At 39.0% G+C, this 23474-nt stretch overlaps 2 protein-coding genes across 2 annotated transcripts; both read right to left on the bottom strand.

Annotated features, from left to right (window-relative positions):
- Window positions 1–34: 34 nt before the first annotated feature.
- samsn1a (SAM domain, SH3 domain and nuclear localisation signals 1a) lies at window positions 35–17091 on the bottom strand. Its single transcript, XM_032546097.1, has 14 exons — window positions 16907–17091; window positions 16506–16552; window positions 15720–15760; window positions 12042–12122; window positions 11326–11420; window positions 10618–10741; window positions 8851–9275; window positions 4507–4587; window positions 4139–4267; window positions 3606–3723; window positions 3375–3526; window positions 3073–3294; window positions 1416–1563; window positions 35–519 (listed from the first exon to the last, which is right to left on the bottom strand). Exons 1-14 carry the CDS (start codon window positions 17063–17065, stop codon window positions 365–367), a joined length of 1977 nt encoding a protein of 658 aa, XP_032401988.1. The 5' UTR covers window positions 17066–17091; the 3' UTR covers window positions 35–364.
- A 5486-nt stretch (window positions 17092–22577) lies between these two features.
- LOC116737225 (short neurotoxin 8) lies at window positions 22578–23380 on the bottom strand. Its single transcript, XM_032590256.1, has 3 exons — window positions 23245–23380; window positions 22949–23053; window positions 22578–22829 (listed from the first exon to the last, which is right to left on the bottom strand). Exons 1-3 carry the CDS (start codon window positions 23294–23296, stop codon window positions 22750–22752), a joined length of 237 nt encoding a protein of 78 aa, XP_032446147.1. The 5' UTR covers window positions 23297–23380; the 3' UTR covers window positions 22578–22749.
- Window positions 23381–23474: the final 94 nt, after the last annotated feature.

Here is a 23474-nt window from a genome sequence, read left to right as displayed (position 1 = left end):
AAAAGTGATTCATCTGTGACAAATAAAGGCTTAAAACAATTACAGGCAAAAACACTGGATCATTTGGAATGCAATAAATATAACTGACTTCATTTCAAAAAACCGTAACTTCTTTGACATCAAGAAAACTTTACTTTCATAATGCAACACAAGGATGAGATTACACTTTGAACATCTGTACTGTAATCCCCTCTTCATTCATCTTTTAAAGCGTCCCCACATTATACAGGCTCCAGGTCAGAACACAAGGTGTAAACATTACATGTTGAGAGGATTTTTAGATTTTTTTTTCATCAGAATTAATGGAAAAAAGTGTGACTTTATATTCCAAATTTCTCAGAATCCTTCTGATAAGCCAAGCGCCTCATGCCTCCGCTGTGTCTGCGACGTGCTCTGTGTCCTCCTTAGTGTCCGAACACTCAGACGGGATGAAGCAACCTGAGTCTCTGGGACAATCGCTGTCTTCCTCCTGCTGGCCGTGGGAAGATCTGTGCTCCTCTGCATTGCTCGTATCATCACCTGCAGCCGCAAAGAAAAACAAATTTAATAAAAAAAAAAAAAATGTGTTGAGAGATAAGGGCTTCTGCTTACATAGAAGAGGATAACATCTGTGGCAAGTCAATGGAAACTAATCGTTAATCTCTAATATATCTTTTGATTTCTGCTACAGGAACACGTTACTTCATGAGTAAAAGTTGCCTGCAAGTGCAGTGGTAGCTTTTTTTGATAGGCAAACGAATGCATCAGATCACCGTCTCCTTTCTTTTTTCCCCCTCTACAAGCAGGGACCATTCCTCAGTTCTGTGGTTTGTCAGAAGCTCCTAATCCCCCTGACCACAGCACTAACCTAATGGAGCGCAGCTTGATTAAATTAGTGCCGTCTCAGCCATGTCAACAGGCTTGGCAGGGCCGCTGCTGCAGCAGCTGCCATCTGTTGGGGCTCACGCTATCACCCAAACAAATAAACAACAATCAGTGGCTTCTCAATCACATTTTCTCTGAGTTGCCGGATGCAGCACAACCCCCACTAGTGAATGTCACAGTTCTCTGAATCACAAGCGAGTACAAGTTTTGTTCTCGTTCAGAGCTACGTCACAACCAGCCCTCCTGGTTAGAAATGTCAGATTACAAGAATGTCTTCTGTCCTGGCGAGCAATTTCTATTTGACTGACAGGAAATCACTGGTGAGCCGTAAGTGCATAGTGACACGCAGGCAGAGGCAATGGTTTCAGCTACAGGTTAAAACAAAACAAACGATTGTTTCAGTTCTTATCCTAAAACAGTTTCTAAGGTAATGAGAAAGTCTCTGCAATGGCTAAAATAGATCAGCCTAGTGCTGATTCTGTTCTGTAACTTGGTTTGTTTTCTTAAGATTGGGTGATACAGAGAGGATGATTGCTCAGGATGCTGCTGACCTTCTACATAGCGGAAGTCAGCGGCAGCGAGCAGCTTCAGCCTGTGCTCGGGGTCCTTGACGTTCAGCTCTATCAGGTGTTTCTCCTGTAGGTGCAGCAGGTCCTCCACTGTCTGGTAGCCATTCAGCAACAGGGCAGAGGCGTATTCCTGAAGCAAAACAATTCATTAGAGGGATTTTTAAAGCGAGGTTAAGTTATAAGTTGCTTTCATCTCACAGCAGACAATAACTCTCTTTGCATTTTTAGTGTAAATCCAGAAGGCTCAAGGTAATGGCTAGTTCGAGAGGGTTAAACTAACCTGGACTTCTAATATAAGGATCTCTAATCTCAAAAACCTCTCAACTCTACATGCGATCACTGTTTTATAAAGCTTTAAACCTTCATCGTGTTTGAAATGGATAATTATTGACAGAGACTTTAAATAGAAGTCTACAGACTTATACTGTAGACTTCTCTACAGTACAGAATAACAGAAAATGCTAGCAAGCAGGCAGCTAGCATTGACCAAAAGAAGACGTATGCTGTCTAAAATCAACTATAATCACAAAAATTCCCCCCTTATTTTATGGACCTTTCATCACAGTTAGTTGGTATTCAGACAGGAAATGAAGGATGCAGACGTGGCAACACCAATGATCTCACTGTTAAACACATTCTGAGAATGGAACATGAAAAGTATTTCAGATCTCTAAAGAAAGTAGGTCAAAGTAAAGATTACTAAAATACATTTCTCTCAAAGCACCATATATTTATTTATTTTTTGCTGTAAATACTGATTGTCTTGAAATGTTTTGCTTGCTCTGTTCTCAGTATGTGGAAAGTGACTGTGTGATTTTTGCTGTCTAGAAATCCTTTTCAAGTTCATTTCTCAAAAATGAACTTTTCACATAGGAATGTGTTTCACATAGGAAGATCATTGGTGTTTTTCTGATCCACCCATTATAAATGTGTCTTTGGTCTCAAGCAGGGGTCTGCAACTTCATTCCTCAAGTGCCACTGTCCCACAACTTCTGTATTCATCTCTTTTTCAACACACCTGAACCAAATGGCTGAGTTACCTCTTTGGGATATCAGAAAGTTCAGGAGTGTTGGAGCATGGATGCATCCAAAACTTCCCAAACAGTGGCACTTGAAGATTTGAGTTGTAGACCCCTCATCTAAAGGTTCATAAAGTAGCAGGACAATATTCAGCATTCATTGTTCTAAGATAGAATTAGTCTGCTTTGATCTTAGTGTAAAATAGCTAGAGCTAGATAACAGCTAGGTTGTTTTATTCCTGACATTTAATCAGACATCTGTAAATGCCTGTAGACTCTGTAAATAACTGTCCGGTGTTAACATGACAAAGGCATGAAGGTTCATAAAATAATGTATAGTAATGATGTTCTAAGGACTGGAGTTGTTTTATTATAGTGTAAGTCTGTTTTGATCTCAGCCTCTCTCAGAGTTAAAGATTCAATCTCAGGGTCAAAGAAATCTGGAATTATATTTAATGAAGAGGCCAACAAAATTTTACTGAAGGATATTAAATGATATTGAAAGTTACTAAGCAGGAATTGCGAGATCCAGTTTTGAATCTGACTGACCACTGAAAAGTTCTCGTTTAAATTTCTAACTTGACAAAACTGCTTTGATTTTTCCTGGATCCCGTCCTCACCTCCAGGTTCAGCCGCTCCAGTAACTCCAGCAGCGTTTTAGGTCTTGGCCTCTTGCACAGCTTCTGCTCTCTGATCTTTGGACTTTCCTCCTCTTCTTCTTTCTCCTTCTCCTCTGCCAAGACATCCACGTAGATAAACTTAAAGTTGCCAACTTTGTTGTTGAGCATGCCAGTCCAGATGCCCATCGGAGGCTTCCTGATGATGTGGATGATGTCGCCAACCTATAAAATCCAATTAAAGGTTGAAAAGTTATTTTTTGTCCAAGTCTCCATTACTAGTAGGACAGTTTGCTGGAAGTTACCTTCAGTTTCAGTGAGTCTGTGTCGTAAGGACTGGGAACGAAATCGGTGTGGACCCGAGCCCGGCCGCAGAACTGACCCTGGTAGGAGCCGTCCTCCTCCAGCTTCAGGCTGTCTCTCTGACTGGAACCGTTGGACTCGCTGGTGACGCCACCTGAACCGGTAAACAAATCATAAATACACAGCTCTGGCTCTTACACTTCACTGTGCATGGATCGGATGTAAACACTCACTGGAGGAGCTCTGGCCGCTGTAAAGACTCTCCAAGGAGTTGCTCGTCTTTGCAGAGCTTTTCTCAACCGCTGGGCTGCTCTCCGTCTCTCCTTCTGGGTCTTTGTCTGTGTCATCGCCCTGGATCACATACAAAGGCAAAAAAAAATTAGAATAATAATCAACAAGGACATGAGAGTAAGCTAAAATATACAGTGTTAGGTAAAGATGGAAATACTAAACTTTCAAGGTTTTGCATCTCTGAATCTCTGAATCTGTTTGACAGCAAAGTATGAAACTGCAGGAAGATGTTTTTTTTTTTTTATTCTTTACAGGTCAAAGTATAAAGCAGAATTGTATTGTTGCTCAGGCCAGCGTCATGTGTGAGGATGTGGGTTTGTGTTAGATGAATGTGATAAAGGAAGAGCTCAGGGCTGCAGTAAATGCTGTGACAGGTACAAAGGGGGTTTTTGGTTATCTGTGTCAGCTGAACAGATAGTCATGCAAAGTCAAGAGATTTATCCTTAGTGAAGAAAGCATCTTAAAAATGACTCACTGTTTCCTCTGAAAGAGACTTGGCGTGCTTTTTGCCCATCTTTCTCCTCATGGTCAGCGAGATCTCTTTCATCTTTTTGCTGAGTCCAGCTGATCTGCCAGGATCTGGACTGTCGCACTCTTCTCTGAGCTGAAGAGATTAATGGTGGACAGACAGAAAGGTGGAATTAAGTAAACCACTTGTTTTTCTGCTCCATAAATTTACATTAAAATGCATATTTTTTTCAGTTAAAATCCAATTCCAATGCACATTTTCAAAGTTGTGCAAATATGAGCACTCAAGCGTATCCACAAGACAAAGGTTTTGGAACATGGAATTGATTTTTGTTACAATACATGAATGCACAAAAAACAAGCTTGTCCACCAACCATAGTTGTCCCATTTTCCTCTATTTTGGCATGTGATGAGTGATGTCTGAGTCCCTCAAACCTGCCGAAGCTTGTGGAACGCTAAAAGAGACAAAAAAAAAACAAAAACGTCCTCTCACTTTACTTGAACAGTTTGTGGGTAAATTTCCAGTCACTCTCTGCTAACAAAAGACTGAGGAATCTGGGTTATTTTATGGCAAAGACACAAAAGCATCAATTCTTTTGCAAAAATACATGAGTAAACATATCAACCGTTCACCCTTTTTCATCATTTTCATTTATCTACATGTTTCCATGAAGCAGCACTGGCAGATTTAAATGACACTACTATATCCGCACAGAACTGGACATGAACTCACAGCTTGCTTTTCTCTGGCACTCCCAATTTTTCATAAAACTAAAAGTCATCATAATCTCTCCCAAACCTCACACACACACACACACACACACCCTCACACACACATCATCCCCTGTGCAGAGCACCAAAAATAATTATATAAATGATTAATCCTTTGGAAATCCTGGTTAAATATGAGCTCTGTGCTCCTAGACAGCCATAGGGGAGATTGAGTTAATGTAGCAGAAACTGCTTAGATTTGTGAGGCTCTCTGCCAGCGATTACATGAACAAAAAATTTGTTTTTACTGTCATTTTTAATTCCAGTGTTTGAATGAATCTCTTATTTTTTGCATATTTTAAACTATAAAACAGGGGCAATTTCATGTAATTTACAGTTTGATTCATTAGGACAAGAATAACATGATGCAAAGTTAATTTAAAGGATTAAATTGTCCCACCAGCATTAGTTATGTATAGTTTGTTAACCTACCTTTGGTTTGTTGCTCCTTGTTTTGTCTGACACATTAGACGCTGCTCTTTGTAACATTTTCAGCTATATAAATTTTCTTGCTGTTTTGGCCAGTTGCTGCTCTTTTCTTGCCTGTACCTCACTGATCTGACAGTGATGTGTTAACTAATGCTCAGGCTGACTGTCTGACGAGCTGACTGGGCCACTTCCTCACAAAACACAGGATGTGAGGCAATTGACTGTTTCTTGCTGCAGTATTGCTTTCAAAGGGAAAAACACAAATGCTTAAGTGTGCATTTTGTGGCCTTGAAAAAAAAAAAAAAAACCCACTTTCAGCCACTTCCAGGAACGACTCAGTTTAGGGTTTCTAATTGCAGTGTTTGTTTTTTTTTTTTTTTGATATTATCTCAGGCAACTTAATGAGAATGAGCTTGCGTCACATCAGCTACCAGTGTTGTGTTGCTGTGGTTAATCCACAGAGTTGGGCCAGTAATTTCACTAAGTAAAAGTCAGTCATGTAACCACTGTTGGTCATGTTGTGGTATAATGCGATTATTCCCTCACTGCCAATAAATCCCATCCAGTCTCATTTCAGCAAAAAAAGAAATAACAATACAACAGAAAATGTGCAAAAATTATTTTTCTTCCTAAAGAATTTTCTTCCTTTTTTAAAACAACAATGGGGAAGTGGGTGATGGTAAATGATGCTGGAGTAATAAGTCATTTCTTAACGTGGGGTGAGAAATTTAGAGGAAGCGCTTAGGTATGACACAGAAACAGCTCAAAGTGGCAACTTTGCTGTGTCGAAACACTTTCCGGTTTCTCTGGGCTACTAGTTTTAAAGCAAGCTGCATATCCTACCTTGAAAAAAGATTACACATACAATCCTGATATTAGTTGTTTGGTTCAAAATAATAACATAACCAGCCTGAAGGCCTTCCTGGGGAACATGATCACTCCAATGCCATCATCTGGGGATTTATGCCACAGCTGGTTTCATTTGGTCACTTGCACAAAAGAATTCAACAGACAAAACCGCTGCCTAATCCCGCTGCAATTCAATCAAACACGAACTCCTGACTATTCAGATTAAGGTTTCTAATCTATGACTTCCCAGACTCCTGGCTCTGTGGTGAGACAGTTGTTCATCTTAGTTCGAAAAGGAAAACTTTTGTTTTGGAAACGACTGTATCATATTGTATTTTACTTACTTTTTAGTTAGGTGCTCCCACACCTTTCTGCAATCCAAACATGTTTCCAGATCTTTACTACACACAAGTAAAAGTATAATATTTCTCCATGAATTCATTGTTACAGTAGTAGCAATGATGTAAATATGGAAGCTCAGAAAAAAAATTTGACTTTTCCCACATTTGAAAAGATTTTAAGCCCGAACCAAAACTGTGACTTCATCAGACATTAAAATTTAGTGAGATACTTTTCTCGTCCACATGTTTTGAGTTCCAGACAGTCAGAAGTGATAGAATGAACAGCTTGTAATCATGTACAATATTCTGGGGGTTTTTCTTCACCTTAAACCTGAAACATTTTTTAACAGATTTTTATTAAATCACTTAAATCACTTTCAAATTCTGACAAGAAAGACCTGCCAAAACATTACATCTGAAAGAGCATCTGAGCAAAGCCATTTTTTTCTGCCACATCCCAATAAGAATGTAAGCCATTACAAAAATAGATTTTTAGTTTTAACCTTTAAGCCTAATGTTGTCATAGCTCCATCTGTTACTAAGAACCAGTGTCCCTACTGCTCCATAGGCAGCTCTAAATCTCTATGTAAGACCATTTTTTCATCTTTGATTGTTTCTCCCTCAGTATGTTAAGCTTTGACTACTGCTCTGTGTGACACATGCTGAATCCTGCACGTGCTCTCTGACCAGCAGCAAGGGTTATGCTCTGAGAAATGCCAACTGTTCACCAGGGCAGTGCCCCCTGGCTCTGTCTAGACTATTGTAAGGTATTAGCAGCAAGTAATCACTATACAATAGAAAAATCCACAGTTAATGCTCGATTCAAAATGGATTAATTTCCTATATGGTAACATCAAGTGAATACACTGAACTCTAATAGTATTCAATAAATCTTTTCACATTTTGTGATATTTCAGTCTCAAAATTTGATGTATTCCATTGGGATTTTATGAGATGAAGACAACGTAGCACATAGTTTTGAAGGAAAATGAAAGACAGTTTAAAGCACAGGTCTCTAACTCCAGTCCTCAAGAGTCAGTGTCCTGCAGTTTTTAGATGTGTCACAGGTACAAAACACTGGAATGAAATGGCTTAATTACCTCCTCCTTGTGTAGATAAGTTCTCCAGAGCCTTTGCTAATGACCCAATTATTCTATTCAGGTGTGGTGCAGCAGAGGCACATCTAAAAGTTGCAGGATGCCGGCCCTTGAGGCCTGGAGTTTGAGACCCCTGGTCTAAAGTGTTTTGAACAGCTTGTCAACTCCTGTGTTCTACAGCATTATGCTGCTACCGCCGTGTTTCATTGTTGGGATATTCAGATGTGCAGTGTTTGGTGTCAATACACACTTTGTTTTGTATGTTGGCCAAAAAAAACTCAATATTTGCTTAACCTGACCAAAAGAAATGCTCCCAATTTTTTTATTTGTCCCCTTTGTGGTTTGTAAAAAAAAAAAACTGCAAAGAGGAAGTCTTATGGTTTTCTTTCGAGTATTTCATCCCTATTGCCTCCCACTTTAGCTGTGGATCTTTGCACTCCTGTTATTCAATGAGAACACCCATCTATTCATTTGTGCCAAACTTCTCATTTTTTGATGAAATTACAATATTGTTTAATGACCTAACTCTGCGTAAACAACTTTATTCCTGACCTTTCTGCTGTGTTCCTAGGTCTTCATGATTAAGTTTATTTCATGTTCTCCAACAAACCTTGACAGTTGGATTTGCACTGACATGAAAATACACACAGCAGCTCTCTAGTTACTAATTATTTGAATTGTGAAGGTGACCATTGCTTTGGACTTTACCTGGGAGTTTCAGTAGACAGGGACCAAAATACAGAAGGATGCAACATCTTCTAGTTTTGCATCATTTTCCTTCCGCATCACAATTATTTACTACTTTGTTTTGTCTATTCCCAATAACACACTGATCTTTTTCTCATCTAAAGAAATATCAAACTTAAAGTTGTTTGCATGATTTCAAGATGCTGTAGTTTTCCTGATTTCTTTTCTTACTTATGTGTGGAAAATCTTCTGCTCTACAGCACATCACACATTACTATTATCATGTATTTGACTGGTCCTAGCTATTCTGATGGAAACAACTCCAAACCCCCAATGGGTGGTAGCAGATACCTCATCTGGTCAGTACTGGATTATGTTAAGGCAGAGAGCAGAGGAAGAGCTCTATAGTCTGCGCAGAAATTGTGGCAAACCATCATATGTGACTACGTCCTTCTGCCTGTTTGCATATTTTGGTCAATATTTAAAGGACGTTTTTTATTGTATTTTGTTTGAAGCTTAATGAAGAATATAATCCACTGCTTACATTTGGCTCTGACAGGTCCACCTCCGTGACAGACCGTGGCACCTTTGGTTGAAGCTGACAGCTCCGTTTTAGGCTTCCATTCTGGTCCATCACTGATTGTTGCTTCCCATCCCATTCCTTTCCATGCAGGGCGGCAAATTCATGGGGGAGCATGCGGTACTCCGTGAGGGGCCGGCAGCAGGTGTGCTCTATGGTCCCCCAGGCAGGGCTGCTGTCCCCTGGGTTGCTCCAGCGCTGGTGGTGGGTGGGTGTCGCTCCTCCAGGTAGGCTGACCATGTCCACACAGCGCCCCGGGTTTGAGCTGTCCGGGGTGGGGAGGGTGGAGGATTTGCCCAGGTACAACCTCCTATCCGGTCTAGATGTGTATGGCACGTCCAAATACTGTGGTTCCAAGGGTGGGCTCATTGTTTTTGGTGGGGAACTCACTGGAAGAGAAGGAGGAAAGCCAAAGAAAAACCCAAGAACATTTGTGAAAAAAAAAAAGCATCATGAAGAACGAGGTGCACCACAAACACGTCAGCAGAAAGTTAAGGAGAAGTTTATCACAGGGTTCGGTTATAAATACCCCAGCCTTTTTTTTTTTAACATTCAGTCCATCATCTGAATCTGGCACATCTGCAAAACTACCAAAAACTACATGGCCATTTACATGAGGAGACAAGTCATCCAAGAAGAGCATTAATCATAGAAGGTGTTAAAAGATCTTAGTGTAACTCTGGAGGAGATGCAGAGAGCAAAAGCTCAAGTTCATGATTTTATCCAAGCCACAAGTATCAGTTGTGCACTGCAGAAGTTTTGCCTTAAAGTAAAACTGTCAAGAGGAAACTCATTGTTTAATCAAAGGCATACGAAGTCCCACTCACAGTTTGCCAAAGTGTTTAATTGAACAAAGCAAACGAGTGACAGAATGAGTCCTGTCAGGTGACACCTCAAGTGTGGCACGACTACAGAACCATATCCCAAAAGTGAAACATGATAGTGGCAGCATCATGGTGTGGAATGCTTTTCTTTAGCAGGGACGGGGAAGCTGAGCAAAGGAAAATGGATGGAGCTAAATATAGAACAACAGTGCAAGAAAGGTCTTTCCTCCATGACAACAACCCTGAACATACTGCCAGAGCTACAAAAGATTGGTATCGATGAAAGCACGATTTTATGTAACACTTAGATGATTGAGAAACTCTAAGCTTGAGTTGCTTTCCAAAGAAGACTGAACATAAGGTTTTGTCCCTAAATTAGTAGTTCTGGTAGAGGCATACGCAAAATACTTGCAGCCATAATTGCAGCACAGGGTGTCTGAAAAAAAAAGTACACCACAGTTTTCTGAGATTTAAAAAAGAAGGCGTATCTGTTGTGCCACTATTTAGTGTTGGTCTATTCCAATATAGAAAAGTTAAATGGGAATAAAAATTGTGATAACATACTCTGTATCAGAAAAGCAAGTCTAAAGGCGTCTGGAAATGGGTTAGAGGGAGGATGGCTTCATATCCTCAAGCAACATCAAAAAGAGAAAAAGAGGAAATGTGGCAATGGTCAGTTGGATGAGTCAGTTTTTGCTGTGCTTTTGTTGGATGACTCCTTCTTCACTGAAAATGTGGTAACATGTTAAAAGTTATGAACTCAAGTGACCCTGCTTGCATGCACATGTTCTTGTGTCTCAAATTTTAGCAAATAAGCTGAGTCATACAGGAATTTAGGACAATTCAGTCTATGGAGAACACAGAGAGAAAAAATCCTTTAGTAAGTATTTTTTCTACGCTGTCTCACCTCTGTTGCTGTGACTTTTCTTGGACACATCTTTCCCACTCCTTCCTCCTGGTTTCTTTCCGTTCTTTTGGTTCTTTTTGGCAGCAGATTTGGGTTCTGTTATCACTCCGTTGCTATGAACACTCTGAAATGGCAGAACAATCAAAATCGACTCCCATTACCTTAAAATATCCCACCTTGTCTTTTTGTTCTTGAGGCTGTGTTTGTGCTCTCTTACTTTCTGCAAACAGCAAATTCTAAGTCACTCTTAGTGTGTTGTTGTTACATAAACAGTAGCATCGGAGCGCTCTCAGTGCAGCCAGGCAGCCTCTTAGTGACGCACTGAAAACAGAATCTGATCCAGCCCTGGCAGGATCTGCTTCGTTTGCCCCTATGATGGGCATTAAGCGACTGGCCACTGTCTGACCTGGTATGAGGTCTTTAAACCTTCACCATGCCCACACACATCACTATAATGAGTCCAAGTCATCACAGTGAGAGCAGTATTTCCATTAGTACTATCTGTGCTGCATTAAAACCTGACCAGCCTCAGAAAACTGACTCACAAACAGATGGAAGTCCCTGCTAATGGAAATTGAACTGGTTTTTGGTTTCCCATTCAATTCCAGCAGCAGAAGCAACACGTCACACAGCAGGCTGACGCGGGGTCAGTAAAGCTCTGTGATTAATTACTGTCGTATCAGCATCAACAGCCCTTTCTCTGCTCACCTGATTTGCTTGTTGTTTTTCTTTTTTCTTTGTGCCGTTACGATGTCCTCCCTTTCCTCCCTTTTTGTCTGTTCGGTGCTTAGGCTTTCTCATCTCTAAAGAAACAAAATGTTTTGAGTTCACTTCATGAGGTGGAAAGATGTAAACAAAGCAAAAAAAAGTTTCTAAAACTTCAGAAAGACACACAATCACTGGAATTCAACTGTAATGCCAGTTCTGTGTCAGTAGGGGGTGAAAATATCAGCATTAACAGAATACAAGTTGAAAAAAGAACTGAAGCCTTGGCCACCTTTTGGATTTGGGAAGCACGTAACACTCAGGTTGGGATCTAGTTTCAAGATGGAAAACCAGTAGGATTAGCTGAATGTTGTGTTGCTAACAATTTGCTAACTGTTTTTCAGGAAAGACACTGAAAATTATTAAATCTGACGAATCAGGGTTTTACATATCAAGAAACCACAGACTCAAGTTTTGGTGCATTACAAAAAACCTAATGTGTTGTGTGTCTGTTTAGCATCTTTCTATGTAATTTGCTAAACATAAACAAACAGGAAATATAACAGTAAATGTTTATTATAATTTGCTACAAATATTAGATAGAATTAATAGAAATTGTTTGGTTTTTTTCATGATGTTTGAAAGCCAACATCTAGCTCTCAGTCCAGATGAATGCTGAGATGCACCTTGGATGAGCTTAACCTACATTTTATTTTTACCTTCGTTGTGATTGTTGGTGATGTGGATTAAATCTTCTCGGCTCCTGGCGCACTGCCACGTTGCATTACAGCCGGGGTTATCTGCGGCAGGCAGAGGCAAAGGCCAAGGATTTGATGTGAAAAGTGAGGCTGCGTCAGAACTGACTCAACTACAACTGGTTACAACTCTGCATGTACGGTTTCAGCTTGGATAAGAGACACTAATGTGTTAAAGCCCGTCACACTTTTCAACACCCCATGGTAAAGATAGGTTAGAAGCCTTAAAACAACAACAAAAAAATTCCAATAGGATAATTTCAATTGATTTTTTAAATCCAATCGGAATTTGATTACATTCATTTAGTCTGCAAAGAAATCTCAGACAAGAAATAATTGGGTTTTAATAAATCCCCAGTGTGGCTCTGATTGGTAACCCTGCTATCAATACTTTGCATGTCCTCTAATACTGATATGACAGCACTTAGTCTTCTCCTATCACATTTCTTTAATCCGAAGCCCATAGAGCCTTACATTAATAATCTCTTGAGAGACTTTGGTCCTCTGTTATGCTCTATTCTTTTCAGCTCACATCACAGCTTTTTCGTAGGATTTAGGTCTGGAGACTGAAATGGTCATCCAGTCGTAGCCTATTTTTAGCTTTCTGTCCTAGAGTTTTAAAAAGCTCAGGATGATCTGAACTCTAACAAGGATCCCTGGACCTGTGGAAGACAAAGAGGCCCACAGAAACACAGATCCACTGCCATATTTAACAGTGGACATAAAGAGCTTCTTGTATTCATACTTTCTTTCACACCAGACACTGCAAGGTATTTGTTTTCAAAAGTTAAATCTTGGTCTCATCTGATCAAATTACACACTTCCAGTGGCATTTAGCAAATTTGACACCTTTACCTTATAAAATTGTTTTCTTTCTGGCAAGCTTTTCAAACAACCGATTAGCATGTACGCAACATCTAATAGTTTGATAGTGTTTCATAAACTCTCAAGAAAGCTCTCTCTGCTGCCGTTATTACTCTGACAGCAGATATGAGCAGGGGTTTGAGTAGTAGTGCTATTTTTGGCCATCATTTTTTAAAAAGGTTTCTGGAACTAATAGTAGTTATTTCCAGTGTTCTGACAGGAAATGGGCGTGGGGGGAGGAAGCATGCAGAAAAAGTTTTAAAAATCTAATAATAACTAGAAAATTTCGGAAGAAATTTAGCCGGGGCCTGCCAAGGCGCGCCCGTGGGGTTCGGGCCCGGCGTCGTCACGCCACAAATCGGCGTCGACGCCAAAGAACGCCGCAACGTGACCAGTGGCACGCGGAGAACCGCAAGAACGTTAAGCGAGGCGGACGTGCACCATTCGGTACGATTTAAAATGTTGTCAAGGCTTTTATTTTGGAAGTTTCAGTATGCTTCATTTCAAAGGGCCAAACTAATCCCATGCGTAATAGTCCTTGGGTTAAAATAGTTATATAATGCTGAAAACAGCAATTACATGATGTAAAAATATTCAAGGCTTTTATTTTGAAATTATTATTATGCTCCATTTCAAAGTTCCAAACTAATCCCATGTGTAACAGTGCTTTGGATGAAAAAGTCATATACGGCCAAAAAGAGCAATTACATGATGTAAAAATATTCAAGGCTTTTATTTTGAAATTTTCAGTATGCTTCATTTCAGAGGGCCAAACTATTCCATTGTGTAACAGTGCTTTGGATAAAAAAGTCACATAAAGCCAAAAACCGCAATTACATGATGTAAAAATATTCAAGGCTTTTATTTTGAAATTATTATTATGCTCCATTTTAAAGTTCCGAACGAATCCCATGTGTAACAGTGCTTTGGATGAAAAAGTCATACAAAGCCAAAAAGAGCAATGACCTGATGTAAAAATATTCAAGGCTTTTATTTTGAAATTATTATTATGCTTAATTTTAAAGTTCCGAACTAATCACATGTGTAACAGTGCTTTGGATGAAAAAGTCATACAAAGCCAAAAACAGCAATTGCATGATGTAAAAATATTCAAGGCTTTTATTTTGAAATTATTATTATGCTCCATTTTAAAGTTCCGAACTAATACCACGTGTAACATTGCTTTGGATGAAAAAGTCACATAAAGCCAAAAACAGCAATTACCTGATGTAACAACATTCAAGGCTTTTATTTTGAAATTATTATTATGCTCCATTTTAAAGTTCCGAACTAATCCCATGTGTAACATTGCTTTGGATGAAAAAGTCATATACGGCCAAAAAGAGCAATTACATGATGTAAAAATATTCAAGGCTTTTATTTTGAAATTATTATTATGCTCCATTTTAAAGTTCCAAAGTAATCCCATGTGTAACAGTGCTTTGGATGGAAAAGTCAAATAAAGCCAAAAAGAGCAATTACGTCATGTAAAAATATTCAGGGCTTTTATTTTGAAATTTTCAATATGCTTAATTTTAAAGTTCCAAACTAATCCCATGTGTAACAGTTACTGAGTTAAATCAGTTATATACAGCCCATAGCAGCAGGTAGTTCTAAAGGCCAGTTCTCAGTCCTGATCTGTTTCAACTGAGGATAGATAGAACTACAGCGATGCGTATTTGTAGTCCAAACCAGCAGCCAATAGCCTCTTGAGTTCCGTTGCTATGGCAAATAATGGTCTCAGCAGGTGTGAGCTCTGAGCTCTCAAACACACAATTGTGTGTTTGAGCAAACACGTTTTACTGACAAAAAAGCATTGGAAACAAATCCTTCTTGTTCGGGAACCGTAATACATATTCGAAAAGCGTTTTAAGTGTATGACAGTTCAATGTGTCTTCTGCGATAGTCCCGAGATTCATATCTGTACCTCACTCAGAGCATTTACAGTGATGAGAGAAAGAAATGTTGTGCCCAGATCTGAACCTAGATGGGCTGTCACTCTAATTTGAGCAAAAATGAGAAACTTTGGGTCGCTTAGAGGCAAATTGTGGACAAACCGTAACTGGTATCGACGAGCCGTCTTCACTTTCGAAGAGATCACAGACGTATCTACAAAATGAAATTTGAATGGCATTTCTAGGTGAATTTGTGACGACACAGCAAATCCTTAAAAATAGGGTATTTCTAGGATTTTTCCCATTGACTTATAATGGGGTTTTTTTCGTAGTTTTTTGCGAATTATGTCGCCACGTTAAGCCCAAATCCCACCAAAAGTAATAGCTGGAATGGCGTGAATTTTCTGCACGTTTTGATACCTCATTTGTAGGTGTGCACCCAGCAGTATGAGCCGCATTAACGGTTACGGAAGAAAAATAAAGAATAAAGAAACACTTTCTCCGACAATAGTAATAGGTTCCTGCCATTGCTTTGCATGGCAGGCCCCAACAATAATATCAGTCTATGGATGGCATATTTCACCTTTGCTCGACAGTCACATCTGCCTCGCTCTTCCTACGCTAGGACTAAGACTGTGGGAGGGTTAACATACGCTGTTTCGTACTTGCATGGTATGTTCTCTTATCTTTTCCAACTTAAAAAGTAACTAAGCAACATAGGCCTCTGTGTCACGTTATGTTTATACCGCAGCAAAATAGGAAGCAGTAGATTACAAATTAAAGCTCCCTAGATAATCTGATCAAGATAAAGCACCAACGTTTAATTGAAATGGGTTTCTTGCCAGCCCTCAAGTTGTTCAACAATTCATTAAGCAGTACTCACCCAGTGTTTCATTGTCTGACAGGGACTTTGATATGTGTGTTCTGAAAGGAAAGGACAGAATATTATGCACATTAGCTCAGAGGATTTTTGTAATATTTTTACATTACATTGCTCACCCATACAAAAACAATGAGCTTAAAACGTCGTCAGAGAATGTTCGTGTTGTTTCAGATGTGGAACTGAATATGCTTTCAGAGAGACAGCACTGTGAGAACAGAGTAAACCAGAGCCAAAGAAGTAAAGGTAATGTGGCAACCAGGACCTTGAATCCGCTTAGTTCAACTGGCCCAAAGCCCCATAATCTACCTCCTGCTGGCAAGACAATCTGCAGGACCTTTCTTCTTCTAAAAAAAAAAAAAAAAAAGGCAAAAGCTTCCTGTGAAGCTGAATAGAAAAATATTAAGCTTCCAACTGTGCCATCAATCCCTCATGTTAAAGTGGGACTATCCTTCAAATGGAGAGAATGAAGTGATGGAGAGGAGGAGTCCTGCTGAGGATCTGATCTGTTTTTGCTACACGGAGGATTTACAGAATTAAATTCTCAGTGAAAATAAACAGGGAGCATCTCAAGCCTTATTATTTCTTAATGAGAAGGCCCTTTCACTTGCAGGGAGGGCCTTTTTGGACTGACTGACATGTGCATTCAAAAAGACTAGTGGAGTATAATTGATGTCCTTGCAGGATTGCATAATTTTTAATGATGTGTATCTTGGAATGATACAAATATTCCAAATTAAATTCAAGATATTAAAAAAGCATGTAGCATGCTTATTTTGATGAGCTTACCTTCTATTCCTTTTATTGGAGTTGGCCCTGTGTGTCTGCTGCATATCCTGAACGAAAAAGAAACGCTTCAGTGTTTAAAAGTTACTTTTCAACAAAAAACTTTGTGAAGTTTGTACTGATATTTTGTCAATGAATTACTCCCCATACCGTCTGTAAGGATCAGTTCATGGACATGAGGAATGCTTGACTTCAAGCTCAATTTATATATTAAAAAGGATCTGACCTCTGTAGCAGCTGTCAGGATATGTTAGTCATTTCATAATCAGCTTTATTTCGTCGAAACATCCTGGGACTTTACAAAGGCCAGTAATTCACGGATTTAACTGCAACCCTGACTAACTGCGTCCACCAGTCCTGTTGCAGACACGTTTGAGGCCTCAATGAAAAATTTCCCCTCTCACCATGGATATAGACCTTCCAGAGCCTCTCCACCTCGTGTTGTCATCCAGCAGCACTGCTGGACTGCAGGAGCGGCTGCAGGAGCGGCTGGATGAGCGGCTGGGGATGGGCGGGGCCGGGCCGTCGGTGGAGCTCTGCACTGCCTCGTACAGGCTATCCATAGACCCCTCCTGGTGACAGGTGGACATACAAAGGAAGGAAGCCTTTATTTTTACAAACAGTTTCTAGACTGTGGAATCTGATACATTTCTGGTTTTACTTTTTAAAAGCTTGTAATGGATGACTTGAAAATCAAATCAAATCACATTTTATTGTCCCCGAAGGACTCAAGAGCTGAAACGAGAACTGCCCTGGCAGTACTACACACAATCCAACATACACCAGTAAATCTACAATGTTGTTAACCCCTCATTCACATTGGAATAAAACTCACCTGGATGACAGCGCCAAGTCATTGCATCACCACCAACTTATTTTCCCATTTCATCCCAGCCTCCTTCTATTCAAGGAAACTCCTTTGGATTCACGTATTGAACCTTTAGCACTTTTTTTTTCTGGTTCTTAAGTATTTGGACAATCTATGTTGAGAAATGCTCATAAAAATCTCAGGTATGATTTGTTGTAATTGAAAACTTTTATAAATGTTTTCATTGAATAAAGTTTCTTGTGTAAGCTAGTGGTCGACTTCTTTGAAAGACAAGAGATAATGATCTTTAATCCAAACAAAATAGTTATCTGACTGATTGAAAATATTTGAATTCAAAACTATATCTTTTTTTTATTGGAGCAGATCATAGAAACTCATCAGTTGTCAAAGTGGTGACAAAGTGACCCCAAGACATGAACAAAACATTTGATGGCAGACAGTTCTTTTTTATGCCTCAGGAAGTTGAGCATAGAATGAACAAAAGTGCAAACGTACGAAACAAGTCTGAAACCTTGATGACAGGTTTGGTTTGACAGTGGAGCGTCATTCAAAACATGCATGGCTCCTCTGCTGAAAGCACCAAACTACTTACCTCTATGCTATCCTTTTTAACTAAAACTGTCAGTGTGACAGTGATTATTTAGTTGTTATGATTACCTTCCTATTGTTAATCAAATGGGAGTATCAATCAATCAATGCTGTATTTACCTTCTGAAATATGACTGAGTAAAATTATTTTCTGCTGTTTCAGTAGGTGAGTTGAAATACAGAAAAAAAAAGCCTGTTTTAGTATTGGGAGAGTTTTATTTTTAGGTCTCCATTTGAGTCCTGTGTGGCTCTGACTGTCCTCTGTGACAATTCCATTGCCAAAAAGTAAGTTTATCATCATCAGAGTAAACATCAAAAAACTTGTGATTTAATTCTAAGTCCTTTATATACATCAAAACCATGTAGATAAGGCTTTGGGGATCCAATGCTGATTTTTTTATGCCTTTGATGGCAGATTACAAACTCTAAAAACTAAAATTGACTACACACATACACCCACAGCAGTTCTAAATTTAAATAATCCATAAGGTTAGAACATGACACACAAATCTGCATTTCAAATCCATGCATTAAAATAGTAGCCCTGAGAATTTGATGCATATGAAATGGACTCAAAGCAATTTTTAAATATGCGCTTATCAATAATAAATGCAGGGAAGGATTGACTTTCCTTCAAGCAGATTTCAGATGGATTATAATTTGCTGGCCATGTTTGGATTCCTTCTAGGAATAAATATCTAATGCTGTTGTTCAGCTGGTCCTGTCTGCACAGTGATTTTGTATTAGAAACATTGACTGTTTTCTTTACATTTTTTTTGTTTTTTTTCTGTGTCCTAAACTTTGTTTCGGTTTCCCTTTTACATGCATCACACTTTAGTGACAAAAAGAAGTCAGTGCAAGTGTTTCATCAGTTGCACCATGACAGCTGGACAACCGCTGAGATCATATGATGGATGTGCTTTAACTAGAGAAACATTTCTTTATGTTTTCTCCTTTAAGAGACTCACATAAAGACCTCACCTGGATACCCAAACACAGGGTTGTGTGTTCGTGCAGACATGTAATATTTCATTAGTAAAGAACAATGAAGACACCTGCTGGGAGTAAGCCAAAGGAAACAAATGAGCTTAAAGTGGTATTTAAAACATCTCAAACAGCCAAGCCTAGGACTTAGCAGAAAGAGAAACTGACTTTTGTATTTACTGCAGCTTGGTCACATCTACCTGCAAATGAAAACCAGGACAGTTTTGTTGTCTCTAGTCACTGTTGGATTCCTTAATATGTCTCTGGTGAAAGTTCACCATTAATTACACATTGCCCCTTCATAAAGTTTAACAGAGGAGTTTGGTTTACAGAAGCTCATGTTCTTTAAGCCCAATCTCCCAGCTGCAGCACAACTTTTGCACATGACACGTCTCTGAGCAGAATATACACACAGGAAGTAAAAAGAGAGACTTACCAGTGAAAAGCAGAATAGGTTCATATTGGCTGTAACGTGTCCTGTGCGCTTCAGGGAGTCAAATGGAGCAGAAACAGCCTGCTGACAGACAGCCAGAGGCTGAGAGACACAACAGCTCAGAGTGAGCACAGCCCGGGTCGCCTGCTGTCTTCACAGATTAATACCATGGAGAAATCCCTGCTCTAATCCAATGGACCACCAGTACTCTATCAGCTACGGCAGAACACACTCATGACAACAAGCCCCCCCACCCCTTGCTACTGCTGGGGCAACAGATTAGGTCTTTGTTTTGAATCTTTTACCATTCATTCACCTTTTTACATCTGGTTATATTATAGAAAACAAAGGCAGCCATTTTCTACTTATATCCATAATTTATTTTGCTGTTTACCACTGCCACAGGTGCTACAGGATGTACAGTTATTAAATTAATCACTCAAAGATTGATTCATGCTTTCTAATAAATAAAACTGGAACTATTTTTTAAACTTGAATCAAAAATAAAACCACTTACTGTACAAAAAATAGTCTCAATTAGAAAATACTGCACGTATTTTCTAAGCGATGTTCTGATAAGTCCAGCCTTCTGCACATTTGCATTTGGAAAATGCTTTCAAATTGAGCAGGATTAATTTTAATTTTACATTTTTGCTAACTACATGTTTTAAAATCAAAATAAGTAGAACTGCAATGATCAATAAGTTAAATGTTATTTTAGCAGCAATACAAAAAATGTTCAATGCTGCTTTACACTTTTTAATACAGTTATGTAAAAGCTGTGAATCTGTGATATGCTTACTTTAGGTTTTCATACTATGACAATCCCGGTCTGACACAGGAGTCTAAATATATGACAGTAACAATTGACTTTGTCACTAAAACTGGGTCCAACATGACTTTGGGCTTTGAATATGATTGTAAAATAGAAGAATAAAATAAATAAAAATATATATTCAATAATAATCAACAGAGATTTCACACCATTTACAGTACAACTGCTCCATATTGTCAGAACATTTGTGGACTTTCTTTTGATTTCACAGCTTTTTAAAAACTTTTCCTCAGTTCTGTGAGTTATTCTTATTGGGTTTTAGTGTGTGTATTTTAAGAGTGACCAAGCTCTTATGAGTCCATAATGTGGGCCGCTACTGTTATTATTTTACTTCAAGAAGTAAACATCTGTGGGACGACTTGGAAAGAGTTGATAAGGATTTGATCTCCAAATTCCTCTCCAGTGGAAAAAGACCTGTTGACAACACAGGTGGGTTGGTACTACTAAACTCAAGATATAAATTACTCCCTCTTGAATTTAAATCCTGGAAACCTCCTGTGGCTATTAGGACTGAAGAAATACTACAGATCAGAAAACAAATACAGCAAAACAAAGACAAAATGTAAATTTGGTTTGGATTCCAGTACTTAGGATTTCAACACGACAAACAGAGAGTCGATTCATAGAGTAATCTAAAAAATTAATACACCCTCCAGTCCGGAAGGTTCATCAAACAAATGAGTGAAATGTTCAATCACTGTATTTAGCCTGGATTATTAGAAGGCTATTACATAAATAGTGTTACACAATCAAGGCTCTTACCTGCAAATTAAATGACCAAATAATTTTAACTCCAAAATCCCTCTCAGAGAGCTCACCGCACTCTGAGAGAGACATATGACCACATTTAATAACTTTGATTCACCAGACAAAACCAATATATGCTCACATTTGTTCCACTTAAAGGACATTTGAATGTTATTAAGGCTTTTACACATCTTAAAAAAAACAAAACGTAATGGGGACTATGAACACAAATTTGGAATTGTAAGTGTTTACCTTTTACCTGCCTGACAATGATGTACCTTTATTTGCCCTGAACATGAACAGAACCATTATGTTTACATTTATTAGTTATAGCTGTCAGATGAAGAGATTGTCAAAGAAGCATGAAAGAAAAATGTGTACAATGAAAAAAATGCACTTGAGTTCCCAAGTAAATATACCTGTATATCCAGTCAGACCAGCAGGTAGAATAAGAAAATACGTGGACTAATAATGTAAGCATGCACTTGGAGGAAACCATTCATCTTTGGCAGCCATACACTTCTCTTTTTATCGTGTGTGACAATCTTAAAAAAGAACACAGACACCCTGAGCTACAGAGCACATTTGTTTGCACCTTCTCAGCCTCAGCTCTTTCCTGTGTGGGCAGCATGTGGGTAATACATTTTCCCCGACTTTAACTTGCGGCTCAGTGTAGCTACTGACTTCCTCAGAAAACATAATAATTCCCTTACACAATGGAAAGAAGTGCTGAAGTTTGAATTAAAGCTCACACTGCGTTTGTTTTGTCAAACTGAGATGGTGATGGCTTCCAGTCATTGGATCTGCTTTTCTGTTTCAGGAGAAGGTTACAGTATGAGTTCTTTGCTTGGCATCATATGCATTATATAGGTTCTACTCTTAATCCATCACCTCTGGAGAAAACATCTGGAGAGATTAATAAGCATGACCTAGATTTTCACAAAGATATGGCACACTATCATACAACTTGAGCCGCTTTAATTTAGTTTAGTTTCTGTATTCATCTTCCTAAGTGTTTGGCATCTACATCTTAATATTTCTGGATATGCATATAGAGGCGGTTAACTTTAAGAGAAAGAGCTTGCAGGATCATTTGTAGTTGCAATGTCACTTAGAGTATATGCAAAGACATTCAATTTGCTGAGTGAAACTCTGCGTTGCAGTTTTGATTTACAGGAAGCAGAGCTGTACAGAACAGGGTGTGAAAACACCTTGAACACAAAGAACAATGTGGGAATGCTGCCAGGCAAGAGCTTACCAGTGCTGGTTGATGATTTCTGGGAAGCTTTGTCTCCATTGAGTAAAGCTTAAAGTGAAATGAAAGATTTAATGACTCGTAAGGGGGAATGACACCATAAATACATGAGCAGAGCTATTCATTTAACTACGGCAAACAATGCCTCTAAGAGTCCTAAGCTTCTCAGTGTACCTTTACCTTTTTCTATGATGAAAAGAGCAAATGTGATGGTTTTCAAGTTTGAATTTACTTCAGATTAGAGACAGACTGTGACCCATATAGCTCCAGCCCGTCCCAGTGAACTGCTAAGTGACATCATGACAGGATTAAGAGAGAGTGAGTGACTGGCTAGTCTGCCTTTTCACGCTTGCTGTTGCTCAGTTTACTCAGTTTTCTGGGGAAAATGAATGAGGCTGAAAATCTTTTGGTCAACATTTGTGTATTTTTATTTAAAAGCAGAAACAAGGACTGAAAATAAATCACAGAAGATTCTGATATGTAAAATCATCTCGTAAGGCGGTAGAATTTATATGATTTCCTTCATCATTGGGCTTTGTAGTAACAGGGGAGTAAAAGCAGACAGAAGCTTCAGCTCTAGCACAGGTCCTCTTGGCAGCAGACTGTGAAGAAGTCCTCAGCACAGAAATTCTCACAGCTTCGAGACAGTACGTCGCCTGTGAACAAAACCTCCAGTCAATAAAACTTCTCTGCCTTGTTGCTGCTTTTCTTGCATAAGGCTGTCACTTGTCTCTTGTGTGTCAAACTGAATTTGAGCAGAACAAGTTCTACCTACCCTTTTTGTAGGTTTTGCAGTACTGGTTGGCACTGTGGCACACTGTCTCCGTCTTGCAGATAGTGTCATTCTCATCCTGGCAGGTGAAGCATGTCAGTGTGAGCACTAGAAAAGAAGAGATCGAATTCAAAACCAAGACAAAAGCAGATTTTTTGTGTGTGTGTGAAACATTGATTAATGAGTCACACATTAAATAAAAACACAAACTTCCTGTAAGGATTTAATCTAAGCAACATTTCAATTTGATTTCATGTCAAAATACTGTATTGAAAGTAGGAGAAGTAACCTTTGATTACCTTGTGTGCTGCACAGCAGCAGAAGAGCCATGGAGAGCAGCAGGACCTTCATGTTGTCGGATGCTATGTGGAAAAACGTCCTGCTGCAGGACTTTTATACTGCCAGACTACCTCATACCAAGCCTCTTTTGAGGAATGCACTTCCTTGTAATATTCCAGTAAATGATCTCCTTTCTTTCAACACCTGCCGGTGGATTAAACTGTATTTAACCCTTTCCTGATGGAAATCG

This window comes from Xiphophorus hellerii, chromosome 18 (assembly GCF_003331165.1).
Source record: "Xiphophorus hellerii strain 12219 chromosome 18, Xiphophorus_hellerii-4.1, whole genome shotgun sequence".
Classification (NCBI taxonomy): Eukaryota; Metazoa; Chordata; class Actinopteri; order Cyprinodontiformes; family Poeciliidae; genus Xiphophorus; species Xiphophorus hellerii.
Note: the sequence above shows the minus strand (reverse complement) of the source record. Positions and strands in the feature narration are given on the sequence as shown.

What these genes read in the sequence shown, in the direction of transcription:
- samsn1a (XM_032546097.1), bottom strand. Translation starts at nt 17,065, where the DNA reads ATGGATAGCCTGTACGAGGCAGTGCAGAGCTCCACCGACGGCCCGGCC. An exon ending in AGTCTCTTTCAGAGGAAACA is followed by an intron (nt 3,724 to 4,138) that starts GTGAGTCATTTT and finishes TATGTGATCCAG; the next exon opens with GGCGATGACACAGACAAAGA. An exon ending in CAGACTCACTGAAACTGAAG is followed by an intron (nt 3,295 to 3,374) that starts GTAACTTCCAGC and finishes TGGATTTTATAG; the next exon opens with GTTGGCGACATCATCCACAT.
- LOC116737225 (XM_032590256.1), bottom strand. Translation starts at nt 23,296, where the DNA reads ATGAAGGTCCTGCTGCTCTCCATGGCTCTTCTGCTGCTGTGCAGCACA. An exon ending in GCTGCTGTGCAGCACACAAG is followed by an intron (nt 23,054 to 23,244) that starts GTAATCAAAGGT and finishes CTTCTTTTCTAG; the next exon opens with TGCTCACACTGACATGCTTC. An exon ending in CTGCAAAACCTACAAAAAGG is followed by an intron (nt 22,830 to 22,948) that starts GTAGGTAGAACT and finishes TTTTGTTCACAG; the next exon opens with GCGACGTACTGTCTCGAAGC.